General features: G+C 45.4%; 1 protein-coding gene across 4 annotated transcripts in view; it reads left to right on the top strand.

Annotated features, from left to right (window-relative positions):
- The window catches only part of EGFLAM (EGF like, fibronectin type III and laminin G domains), a 189,109-nt gene that overhangs the window by 143,220 nt on the left and 32,222 nt on the right, over positions 1-13,667 (top strand). For all 4 annotated transcript variants that reach the window (XM_005694776.3, XM_018065631.1, XM_018065632.1 and 1 more), the window contains 3 exons: positions 7,331-7,456; positions 8,532-8,775; positions 12,403-12,514. In XM_005694776.3, the coding sequence (XP_005694833.1) occupies positions 7,331-7,456; positions 8,532-8,775; positions 12,403-12,514 (482 nt within the window). The remainder of the gene's footprint in view (positions 1-7,330; positions 7,457-8,531; positions 8,776-12,402; positions 12,515-13,667) is intronic.

Genomic DNA, 13,667 nt, shown 5'->3' with positions numbered 1-13,667 from the left:
CAGAAATTCATCTTCTCACTGTTCTGGAGGCTGGAAATTCAGCATCAATATGTTGGCAGGTTTGGTTTCTCCTGAGGCCTCCCTCCTTGGCTTGTTGATGGCCATCTTCTCATGGTGTCCGCATGTGGCCTTCCATCTGTGCTTGACTCCCCACCAGTCAGATTGGAGTAGGGCTCACTCACATGACTTCATCTAACCTTAACTGCCTTCCAAAAGGTGGTGTCTCCAGATACAGTCCCACTGGGAGTTAGGGCTTCAACCTATGAATTTGGGGAGGACATGGCTCAGTCCCTCGTAGTGACTCAGTAATGTCAGATCTCTGGGTTGGTGTGTCTGTGGTTCTCTTGTTCCTCACTCATAGTCCCAAGATGGTGCCACAGCTCTGAGCATCACACCCTCATATGACATTCTCGTGGCAAGGTATGGCAAGTCCTTTTCTTGGGCCTCCCTGTTCTCCATCTTCAAGGTGTTCTTAATGCATGGTGAGTATCACACACCTGCCACCTAGGTTCTACTGTCACATTTGGCTACATTTGCTTTACCACGTGGGCTTCCCTGGTGGCCCAGCTGGTAAAGAATCCGCCTGCAGTGCAGGAGACCTGGGTTCGATCCCTGGTTTGGGAAGATCCGCTGGAGGAGGGCATGGCAACCCACTCCAGTATTCTTGCTGGAGAATTCCATGGATAGAGGAGCCTGGCAGGCTATAGTCCATTGGGTCACAAAGAGTTGGACATGCCTAAGCCACTAAGCACACATGCACACATGCACACATGCTTCTCCATGTATGATCCTATTCCACCCTCTCTCCATTCCTGGATCAGAGCTATTTGGTACTCATAACTCCAGGTACAGTTGGTTTATTTTGTTTCCTGTTTTATAGCTGATTAGCTGAGCACGTGCAAGTTATAGCCACCATTTGGAATAACTTTATTCTCCTCAAAATAAAAGCTGTAACAAATCTTGACAGCATATTAAAAAGGAGAGACATTACTTTGCCAACAAAGGTCCATATAATCAAAGATATGGTTTTTCCAGTAGTCATCTACAGATATGAGGGTTGGACCATAAAGAAGGCTGAGCACCAAAGAATTAATGCTTTGGAACTGTGGTGTTGGAGAAGACTCTTAAGAGTCCCTTAGACTGCAACAAGATTAAACCAGTCATCCTAAAGGAAATCAGTCTTGAATATTCATTGGAAGGACTGATGCTGAAGCTGAAGCTCCAATACTTTGGCCACCTGATAGAAAAAGCTGACTCATTAGAGAAGACCCTGATGCTGGGAAAGACTGAAGGCAGGAGGAAAAAGGGACGACAGAGGATGAAATGGTTGGATGGCATCACCGACTCAATGGATCTGAGTTTGAGCAACTCTGGGAAATGGTGAAGGACAGGGAAGCCTGGTGGGCTGCAGTCCATGGGGTCACAAAGAGTTGGACATGACTGAACGACTGTAACAACCTCAAAATTCCTTCAGTAGGTGCTATGATTAGCCTCAGTGTTTATTGATGAGAGCTGGTGCTTCAGAACAGTTAAGTAACTTGCCTAAGGTCACACAGTTAGTAGATGGTAAAGCTGATGAATGGTGACCTCAGCAATTCTGGCTCAGTGTCTGCCCTCTTAGCCACATCTGCCGCATCAAAGCCTCCTGAACTGGCTTCAAATTGCTTCCTTCTACTTTTCTCACTCCTAAAGATGATACCATTGTTAAAACTACAAACGATCAAGTTTACTTGGAAAGGAAAAGATTACTTCCTTCTTGTTATTCCCTATGTTACTTTTCCCCTCAATTGATCACTTAGTCAAGCAAACAATCAACAGTAATATCTAGAACTACTATAACAGCACCCACTGTGGTAGTGTAGGAACCAGCAGGCCCATCAGAAGTCTCCTGTGATGTAGAAGGGTCTGAACTCTGAGGTAGGTTGCCTGGATTTGGTAGATCATATCCAGGTAGCTAACTGGTTTGGGACTCAATACCCCATCTTTGGGATTCCCTGGTGGCTCAGATGGTAAAGAGTCTGCCTGCAATATAGGAGACCCAGGTTTGATTGCTGGGTCGGAAAGATACCCTGGGAAAGGGAATGGCTACCCACTCCAGTATTCTTGCCTGGAGAATCCATGGACAGAGGAGCCTGACGGGCTATAGTCCATGGGGTCACAAAGGTGATACCACGGATACTACAAACAGTAGAGTTTACTTGAAAGGAAAAGATTACTCTCCTCTTGTTATTGCCTATGTTACTTTCTCCAGCTGAGCAACTAATACTTTTGCCCCATCTATAAACGTAACTACCTTATAAGAGTATCTTGTCTAGATGAGTCATGGTGCATATAGAGTACGTAGAATAAAGCTTCGCACGTAGTAAATATGTTGTAAATGTTTCCTGTTGTTAATATTATTATTAATAATAATAATGTGGCTTCAGTTTATTAATAACAGTAATCACAGAGTATAAGTTGTCCTTCTTTCTTCATTGAACTTTTAGGGAAATAGCTCTGAAGGACAGGTCTGTCGATCTCAGGGCTGTAGAAACCTCTGACAAGAAGTTAAGAAGTTGCAAAGTTGAGCAAGGGCCAATTCCTGACAACGTTTTAAATTCTACAATACCAACCTCTCCACTGAGTGGATAAGCTATGAGGGTCCACCTTGCAGGCTCTGGGCTCACTGGGCAGAGCTATGGGCTTATTATTATATGAACCTTAATGGCAGGCATTGGTCACATGACGTTTTTTCATTTCTTCCCAATTTTTTTTTTCTCTGTGATAGAACAGGGCTAGCTACCTTTCTTACCCTCCATATTTGCTTCCCTTTGAGTGTGTTCTGTTGCAGTCCAAGTTCCTATAAGTTAAGGTGGTCTCAGCACAGTGGAGACTGGGCTCTTGTAAACAGCGGTAATTTCTGGTGGAGATGCAGGCTTCTGGAAGAGGGTGAGGACAGTTGCAAGTCATGGCTCCTCCCTCTGATGTCTAACTTGGCATTGCTATCTTCAACCTCAATGTTTTCTCTGTCCCACCTCTACCACCCCCCAACTAAACCCATTTCCAGGGGGCCTTTCATTACTCAACCCATCCCACCTCATCGCCTTTGTTAAATTTTTTCCAGTTAGTGGACTCTCTCTGAACTCACATTTTAGAATAGTCAGCAATCTCAGCAAAATTTTGCAAACTTTGGCCCAGTGTTTTCTTTTATTATTTCCACCCCAAATCTCCAACCTAAACCACCATCGCTCACTTTTTCCAATCCCATCTTGGATCCCCACACCCTGCCATGTCATGCAGCCAACTCCCCAGATTATTTGAGATTCATGAAATCTGCAGGGGCCATGGGTCACACGATGGTTTATCACCCTCTTACTCTTTTTTCCACTCAATAAATACTTAAGCTCCTGCTTAGTGCTGGTCACACTCTAGGTGCTTAGGATAAAGGAGTGAACAAGACAGGATCCCAGCTCATTCCTCCTGTACTTGCCATGCACATGTGCGTGTGTGTGCGTGTGTGTGCGTGCGTGTGCGTGTGTGCGTGCGCTAAGTTGCTTCAGTTGTGTCCAGCTCTGCAACCCTATGGACTGTAGCCTGCCAGGCTCCTCTGTCCATGGGATTCTCCAGGCAAGAATACTGGAGTGGTTTGCCATTTTCTCATCCAGGAGATGTTCCCGACCCAGGGATCAAACCCGTGTCGCTTATGCCTCCTGCATTGGCAGGCAGGTTTTTTACCACTGACACCAACTGGGAAAGCCTGTACCTGCCATGAGGAGGGACCAAATTAATCAAATAATCATCACTCGAGCAATGTGAAATTACAATTTGGAGTGTTACAAAGGGAAAGTGCAATGCTAATATATTATAGGGGGATTTATGGGGTGAGGGTCAAGGAAAGCATTTCTGAAGATGTGAAGTTGATATCTCAAGCAAGAGTAGGAGTTAGAAAGCAGAGATGAGAGGGAAGTGCGTTCCAGGCTGAGGAAATGGTCTGTCCCAGTGGGAATGTGTTTGTGGGGGTGTGGGTCTCATGATCTAGTTTGTGTTTTGGAAAGACCCTCTGACTACAGACAGCTTATTGAAAGGGGTCTTCCTTCATGGGGGTGCACGTAGGCCAGCTGGGAGGCTGTACAGTAGTTCAGATCAGAGATGACGGGTTTTGATCGAGGGTGAGAGGAATGGCAGGCTTGTCAGATCTTTAGGAGAGGAAATAGACAAGCCTCGTTTTCGGGCTGGGTGGGCGACGAGGGGCAGGGAGGCTGCTCGCTGTCCACGTCTGCTTAGTGTGTTCCATTCCGCCCTCTCTGTCCTCCGCAGGACCTCATCTCTCTCCTGCCCCTCCCTTCATTGTCTTGCATAAGCCCACACAACAGCCGTATAGTAGGTCTCGGTGTCAGTTACTCTATGTGTTGGTGCCTATATGCATGATCTTGCAACTCCTTCCTCAGAGTTGAGAGTTCTCTCTAAAACTAACCTGTTCATCTCCGCTCTGCACCCATCCTTCCCTATATTCCTGGGACCTTGCTGCCAGGATTGTTACTTCTCAACAACCCAAGGTTTCGTAACCTTTCGTGTGTCACGACCCCTTTGGCAGTCTGGTAAAGTTCATGGAACTCTTCTCAGAAGGATGTTTTCAAATGCAGAAAATAGTATGCCTGATAAGAAACAATTTTATATTGAAATAAAACTATATAATAAGTTTCGTTAGTATAGTGCTGTGTGTTTCTTTTTTAAAGAGATTTTAAAATTTTATTTATTTTTGGCTGTGCTGGGTCTCTGTTGCTACGTGCGAGCTTTCTCTAGTTGCAGTGAACGGGGGCAACTCTGTAGGTATCTTGCACGGCCTTCTCATTGAGGTGACTTCTCTTGTTGTGGAGCATAGGCTCCAGGATGCACAGGCTCAGTAGATGTGGGTCATGGACTTAGTTGCTCCCTGGCATGTGGGATATTCCCAGACCAGGGATCAAACCCATGTACCCTGGATTGGCAGATGGATTCTTAACCACTGAACCACCAGTCAAGTCCCTATATGATTCTTTATAAAGCATTAAAGACATGATTCTTCAATGGTGGGTGCAATAACTACCATGCTTTCAAAGGAGTGATGAGCATAAATGAGATTTTGAAATACCTGCAATAATATGTCCCTGAGCTTCTGGGAACCCACTTTGTCTGGATCCCCTGGGTGCTTTGTTCTCACTTTGTCTTCTCTGCTGGCTCCTCTCCCTTCCCTGGTGCTGTGGGAGTTCCAGGGGCCCTTCCATCCTGTCTTCTGTCAAAGAGCCCATCTGTTCTTGGTTTCAGGCTCACCACCAAGTGGCTGCTGTCCCACCAGCCCTCACCTGTGTGCAGGATCTCTTCTTGCCCTGGTGCCCAGCAGCAGACACTTCCACCATCACCTTATGTTTGAAGTGAACAATAGACAGCTTCTCCTCCGCTCCTCAGAAGCCCAGTCCTGTTCCCAGCCTCCCTTATTTCTTTCCTCTTGCCTCTCCTTTCCATCTTCCAAGCTAGAAGCCTTGAGGTTATGCTGGAATCTTCCTCTACCTTCAGCCTCCAGAATGAGCTGGCTACTCCTCCTTGCCCTGTACCTCTTTGATTATTCCGTTTCTCTCCGTTTCCTCTGCCATCAGCCTCTCAATCCATGGTTTACCTCCCCGTGGGCATTTCTCCTCGTCCCCACCCTCATTGCTCACAATCCATCATGCATACCATTGCCAGCACAGTCTTGCTGAGACACTGCTTTCATCAAGTAAATATCTCTGGCTGGCTTTCGAGCCCCCTCCCTGTCAACTCCCACCCATAAAAAATAGTTACAAAGCAAATGTGTAAAATAATTGTTTCCATGTATATCTAAGATAAACCAAGGACCCCACTTCTTCCTGTGGCACCAGCACTTCTCTGAGAAAGACTCCCAGCCCAAGGAGATGGGTGGAGCTGGAGGACCTGTGAGAGTTTGGCTCCCTAAAGCCAAGTCAGCCTCTCTGTGGATGCTGGAGATGTTCTCAGGGCTATGGCTGAAGAAAAAGACCCACAATCACTTCTGTCTGAACTTGCAGTGCCTCCTCCCACCCCCAGCTGGACTTCCCACCTGGCTGGAGAGGCACGCCATGTGGAAGGGCTGTAATGAAACTGTGTTATCAGGTCCTGAAGTTGGTCTCCTCTCCTGGGTACACAGTGTGCCAAGCCTTCCTCCTCCTCCTGAGGAGGCTTTGGGAGAAGAAAAGAGTGGATCAGTTCAACCAACACTGATGACTGATGAGAAAAGGATAAGAGACTCATCCTGCTGAGATGACACAATCATGACACCAGGGCTCTTCATCTCGCGAAGTCGGTGGCAGGGGGGTGGTGATAATAGGAGACGGGATGAGGGTGGGGGGAGAGCTCCAGGCTCCATTGCATCGGAGATGGTGGGATGCCCAGCTGGACTGCTCACGGCTCGACCACAGATGCACCCCATTTTCTTCCATCCTGAGAAACGTGCTTCGGACTCACCTATGTTGTTCTGGGCCAGGTTGTGACCCATCTGCCTAAGTTCTTTCTTATATACAAGGAGAAAAGGAAGAGCAGAGAAGCAGAAGGAAAGCAACCCAGGAAAATCCAGTTTGTTTTCATTTCATCTGGCTGACTACACTTGAAAATGACCAAGAGTACCTTTTATGGGTGTCTCCAATGTGTATTTGTAAAGAGAACTAAGCCATCTGATGTTGAACCTTTCAGAACTTTTTACTTCCGGTCACCTTCCTGTCCCTCATGAGACTGTAGCTTGGGGCTGAGAAATAAGGATTCTGGAACCCCCTGCTGACCCCTGCTCCCTCTCTGCTCCTGTCAGAGGAGTTGACAAGCCGGGCAGTTAATAAGCTTCGACAAGGCTCCTTACCTCCCTCTGTACTTATCTTGTTCACCTCTGCGTTCAGCCAACAAGGCGGGCAGCACTTAAGGTAATTGAGGCCACATAAATGAGAAGGCTTTTTAACATAAAGCCTCTGCTGACATTGGAGGCATGGAAACACACTCTTGTGGGAACAAGAGTGAGGTGAATTACAGCAGAAACGGCTCCGTCATCCCTGTCAGGGTTCATAAAATTGCCCGGTAGTTTATTATTTGATTTACTGTGTCCACCCTGTTTTAAAGCATCTGTGTGGCTTCTCATAAAGAATAAACCAAAATCAGATTAAAATGAAGGGAAGGGTCCACATCTCCTGAAAGCTGGTTTGCAGTTGTGCAGAGGAGCTGATCAACAGGACAAGGGCATGAGCTGTATTTGTTCAGAATTGCAAGTGGTCGGTCTGGCCAGTCTCGGACAGGTCCGCTTGATGAATCAGCTTTGTAATTCCCGCTCTGTTTTTAGGGGAGTGCAGCAGTGGAATCTGTGATGAAGCCTCGTGCATCAATGGTGGCACCTGCACGGCGAGCAAAGCCGATTCCTACATTTGCCTCTGTCCCCTGGGCTTTCGAGGTCGACACTGTGAAGATGGTGAGAAAGATGCAAATTGATGGCGGTTTCTGTCTGCCTCGTTAATTCACGTTGGTGTAATTTTGCATCAATGCATATTTAGCAAGGTTCCACATATTTTAATGGGATTAACGTTGCTTTGTTGAGAGGGATGGGAGAATCTTTTTTTCGAAACTGTTGGAAGTGTCTTCAGATGTCAAAGTGGCAAACTGGCCGAAAGACAAGTTCATTTTATGATGTTTCTGGGCTGATGCTTTGGTGAGCTCCTCTTGGCCCTCAAATAACTCAGAAAAGCTTATATTTGCGTGGTTTGTGTCAGAGTTTGAAGCATTCACAGCTCAGGCTCCTTAGAATATCTCACAGTTTGGAGAGCCATACACAGAAACATTAACTCTATGATGTTTCTTTTTCTTTGTCCTGTTCTGCTCAGTTGTTCTACCTCTCAACACTGTATTGATTATTAATATATACATATATATCTATACATACATGCAAACACACATGCACACACAAGTACACACAATAATAATGGAAATTTAAAAAAAGATTTTGCAAAAAATCAAGCAGGGATGAAATATCTTTTCTACCAATGATTCAGATTTGGCCCTAAGACACTATCATCCTAGAGAAAAGGTTTTTTTTAACACTGTATAATTTCAAATCTCTTGTCACCTCGAAGAGGGTGTTGTGAGTCAGAGTAAGGAAGAGCTGTTCTATTCCATCTTCATATTTCTGAGCCTCACATACTAAAGGTTGGTCCTTGCTCACATCGCTGCAGGTCAGTGGGAGAGGGATGGTTCTGGTCATTCAGGGATGCCTTCTAGTAGCCCTGCTAGGATCTTAGAATCCTCTACTGATTCCCACATCCAGCCAGTAGGTGAGAAAGAGCGAGTGGAGGATGGAAGGAAGCTATAGAGGCCAGACCTGGAATGCCGTGTACTATTCCCAACCACATTCCACTGGCCAGAGTTCAGCTACACCACCCACTTCTCTTCGGAGCAGCTGGGAAATATCCTTGAGTTCTATACCCAGAAGGAAAAGAAGATGGCTAGTTCCAGCACGAAGGGATTTCTAACCCACACACTTGCTTTTTCAGCTTTCACCTTGACCATTCCTCAGTTCAGAGAGTCTCTGAGGTCCTACGCTGCAACCCCCTGGCCTCTGGAGCCCCGGCATTACCTTTCCTTCATGGAATTTGAGATCACATTTCGGCCGGATTCGGAAGATGGCGTGCTCCTGTACAGCTATGACACGGGCAGCAAAGACTTCCTGTCCATCAACATGGCAGGGGGCCACGTGGAGTTCCGCTTTGACTGTGGCTCTGGGACTGGTGTTCTCAGGTAAGGGCTGAGACTGTCAGGGGCTCTCCTCCCTTCAGTAGCCACTTGGAAGAAAGGTTTGTCTTCAACCAGTTGGCTCTCTTCCTGTCTTCTGTATACAGTTGTCTTTTCTGAAAACTGTCCTGATTAATACAGATGATGTATTCCTAGAGATCATGCTCTCCTGGTGGCAAGGTTTCCTTTTCTCAAATAACTACCTAGCAGGTAGCGAATCTCTGCTTCAAACTATGGAAAATGGGCTGGCCTCAGATGGGGGTAAACTGTCTTCCTCTCTACCTGAGATCATGCAACACAATCAGCAGAAACTTTATAAACTGTCAATCAGTCCCTTGCTCAGAGCATCACTTGGTGAGCACTTGGCAAATACATAACAACTAGTTGAAAAAGTAGGGATTTACCAGGTGGAGCTAGTGCTAAAGAACCCGCCTGCCAATGCACAAGACTTAAGAGACACAGGTTTGATCCCTGGGTCAGGAAGGTCCCCTGGAGAAGGAAATGACAACCCACTGCAGTATTCTTGCCTAGGAAATCCCATGGACAGAGGAGCCTGTTGGGCTACAGTCCATGGGGTTGCAGAGAGCAGACAAGACTGAAGTGACGTAGCATGCATGCAATAGAAATGTAATGAACAGAAATATCCTTGGTGGCCTCACATTTTTTTCTTTTTCTCTTTGGCCATTGGAAATGGAGTGTATCACAGCCACATTCACTTAGAAACGTTAAATCATTATTCATCTGCCCTGTTTCCCACAAATGTTCTATTGGCAGAAGCTTACCAGGTTATTTCCAAGTCATTTCCATTAGATTAAGAGGGTTTCAAAGGGACACCAACTTCCTCACCAGCCTTGAGTGAACACACTGGCATTATTATACATGCTCACATGCGAATAAATGCATAACTGTCACATAATCATGGTGTGACATGATGTCACCTTAAATATCACTGATCGTCACCAGTGATTGCAAGGACCCTTCCCTGACCAGTGTGCTCAAAAAGGCTGTGAGATGACTGATTTCGGTGGTGTGGAGTAACTGAGTGCTTCTAAACGGCTTGCTCGTGTCTGTGGACTTAGTTCTGGGTTATCAAAACTTTCCCTCTGACCTAGTTTGTACTGTTCGTCAGCTCAGCAGATCGATTGTTCTCATAGAATGTGGCAGGATCTCTGTGAATCCCTCAGAGCCTGCAGTTGGAGGTGCAGGTGTTTTTCTTATTTGTTTATGTTTCCCTCTTCTGACTGTGTTCCTCCCATGGGAGTTTTTACCTTCCAGCTGGAGGCCTGCTGATCTAATGCACAGACGCTTCTTGTTCCTACATTTCAAGAATTCTCTTCTGAAACTCACTAGGGTGCTTTGTTCAACAGTGCCCTGCAGCAGGAAATTGGTTAGTCTTTGTTGCTGTTTTAAAGGAAATTGCGGGCTGTATTCAATCACAATTCAAATTGCTAGACTGTCATCTCTAGAAAGAGTTCTTTGTGAGATGTTACAGTCATGAAGTGAAAGTGAGTCGCTTAGTTGTGCCTGACTCTTTGCAACCCTAGAATTCTCTAGGCCAGAATACTGGAGTGAGTAGCCTTTTTTCTTCTCCAGGGGATCTTCCCAGTCCAGGGATTGAACCCAGGTCTCCCACATTGCAGGCAGATTCTTTACCAGCTGAGCCACAAGGGAAGCCATGCATTGTCCTTAACTGCTGATCATTTTTCCTGGCTGATGGAAAGTGCTTACTGCCTTAGGTTTCAACAGTTCTTTAAAAGTACAGTTCATTCTTGTCCTTAAGGTTGAATTCCTACACATCAGTAACACCTCCCACCTTGGGGAATGGACAAATATTTTTGTGTCTCTGGTTATGCAAGAACATCCTGTGTCTCAAGACAACTTTGGTGGGTATTTAATTGATTCAGTTTACATATGATTATGCAAAACAGCCTAAACAACTCACTTAGAACAATTTGTCAAGTCAAGAAAGGAAGAAGACACCTTGAATATCACCTTGTACTTTCAAATGGCTTCTTCCTGGATAAGGAATGACTGGAAGGGGCTGGAGAGGGTCGTGGCTCATCAGCCGTCCTCCTGAACAAATTGCCTCCTGCCCCCTGCACATCTGCAGTAGCAACTTCAGCTGTGGAGTTACAGACATGTGGAACCTTAGAAATCCAGAATTTCTCTCTTTCTTAATTCGGTGCCTATTTTTGATAAGAGGTATTTAAAATTTTTTTAAGCATAAGTTATTCCTTCCCTGCTTGTCAGGAAAGGTGCCTGGGAAAAAAAATCTTTAGCATTAGGTATGATGAAAAAGAGGCAAGAACTCAGAGTAACCATCATCTGCTCCCCTGGGCCACCCCTCTGCAATGTAACTGACAACACCGATCACGGTTAATGTTTCAGATGGCCCTTTGGAAAATGTTTATTTTAAAAACCATTTCCAAGACTTCCTGCTTCATTAAGACAATTCAGTGAAAGGCTGAGCTACAGGAAGCTGTGGAGTTGGCCATATCATTTTAACTTTAGGCAGAGGATAAGGTGGTCTAATTTATGATGAACTTGATTCAAAAATCGAGACAATTGAAATGAGCTTATGATGGCAGCGATCAATATCCCTGTGCAGAGGGAGGCAGCGTATTGACAGGGAATGACCTCTACAGGACAAGAACAGGCTCAGATGCTGTTAGTTATTATGGAGATGGGCTGCTGAATGAGATCTTTATTGCATATTGATTGAGCCAAGGTGATTAAATTCTAATTGCTAAGGACAAATGGCAAAAGCATTTGCCAGAGCGAAAAATCAAGTGAGGGGGTGGAGACCTTTCAGTAATTGTGCCCATTGGTATTCCTGGTGGGTTTCTAAAGATGATCCAGGACCACAGAATAATTGGGAGGTTCAGAGAAGGCCAGAAACTATATATACATCTTTAGAAACACAAATGCAATAATTATACTCCTTTTACACACCTTGCTGTAAAATGTAACATGTAAAAATCTTACCAATATCATTTAAACTTCAAGTGCTTCCATCTTGAATTAATAATTGAATTTTTAAAGTACTTTTAATTTTTTTCACAATATCAGATAACGTGGAATCTGCCTCCCAAATATTTTATTATGAAACACTTCAAACATATAGCAAAGTTGAAAGAATTGTGCAATAAACCTTCGACCCGCCACCTACTGTCTACAGTTAGCATTCTGCTGTAGTTCTCTATCATGTGTCTATTCGTTCTTATATTCCCCCATCCATCCGTCTTATTTTTTATGCATTTCAAAGAATGCTACAGACATCATTACATCAAGGAATCTGCTTTACATCGTAGCCTATGTAGTTTTCTCTTCTTCAAAGATTTCATGCAACTCTGATCATATTTTACCCCCTCATCTTGAAAACCAGGCTAATCCTACCCCCATTTCATACTTGTGATAAGGAATAAGTAAAATGATAAGTGAGATACTTCTCCCATGAAGGAGTCCAGTAAACGGAGCTAGCCCTGCTGTGTTTAACAAGGAGGAATGAGGTTCTTCTCTTTGCTGGACAGGACGAGGTGCTGAAGGTTGGCACACTTCATCAGAGCCAGATTGGTGGACGTTACCTGCAACGCCAGTGATGCTGACACATGTTCAGTTTCCTTCCTTCGACAGGAGTGAAGAGCCCCTCACCCTGGGCCACTGGCACGAGCTGCGTGTGTCCCGCACAGCAAAGAACGGCATCTTGCAGGTGGATAAGCAGAAGGCGGTGGAGGGGATGGCAGAGGTGAGAAGGACATCCCCTCCTGATGACGCGTGTGAGCGGGGTTCCTCTTTCCTTCCTGTCCTGGAGACGAAAGCACCAGCACAGTGGTTAATCACATAGACTCTGGTGCCAGTTTACCTGGGTTAGCACCCGAGCTTCCCACTGGACGAGTTCCTTAGCTTTGCAGTTCCTCAGCCGGGAATGGGATTGATAATCGTAGGGGCCTTCATAGGGGAGTGAGCTAATACAGGTGTCACTCACAGAACTGCCCACCCGCTCCACGCCTCCCTGCCGACCCATAGCTTTGTTCATATTGCTATATAAGGTAGATCAGAACACAGCTCCAAGGCAGGGCCAGTGAGGGGGGTGGGGGTGTGATCACACATCTGACAAGAACAAAGACTCCGAAACCAGACACCTAGGCTTCAAAATCTAGCTCCATTCCTTATCAGTGATGTGAGCTCAGACCAGTCTGATCGCTTGATCTCCCAAGATGGTGTTTTTGCATCTAAAAAAATAGGGTAATCATGATAATAATAGCACTGCATTATAAGGTTGTGAGAATTAGAATAACTGTATTTCTCAGATACCACAGAACCCGGCATATGATCAGTGTTGTGTAGCTTTACTTACTATTATTGCTAATAGTGTACTCAGTTCAGTTCAGTCATTCAGTCATGTCCAACTCTGGGACCCCGTGTACTGCAGCACACCAGGCTTTCCTGTCCATCACCAGCTCCTGGAGCCTGCTCAAACTCATGTCCATCGAGTCCGTGATGCCATCCAACCATCTCATCCTCTGTCATCGCCTTCTCCTCCTGTTTTAAATTACAACCTACTAGCATTCTGTACACACATGAAATTTACAGACCCCTAAAAACAGCAGGGACCTCAGATTTGCCAGAATTTTCATTACAACAGTCTTCATTGTGTGCATCACAGATTTAAAGAAGGTATTGATGAATGTGACTGTTCTGATAAGAAAATGAATTGATAGGAAAAGAAAGAAAGGGAAAGAAAAGGGACTCTTGGTGGGGAAGGAGATCTTGGTTGAGGAGGGGAGTAAAAAGGCAACTTATCAGGAAGGCAGCTTCAGGAACAGCAGTGGTGGAAGGTCCTGTGAGAATCAAGGGCCTCCTTAGAAAACAGAAAAATCCCAACCTGGGCTCTGCTT

This window comes from Capra hircus, chromosome 20 (genome assembly GCF_001704415.2).
Source record: "Capra hircus breed San Clemente chromosome 20, ASM170441v1, whole genome shotgun sequence".
NCBI lineage: Eukaryota > Metazoa > Chordata > Mammalia > Artiodactyla > Bovidae > Capra > Capra hircus.
This window is presented reverse-complemented; position numbering and strand designations above follow the sequence as displayed.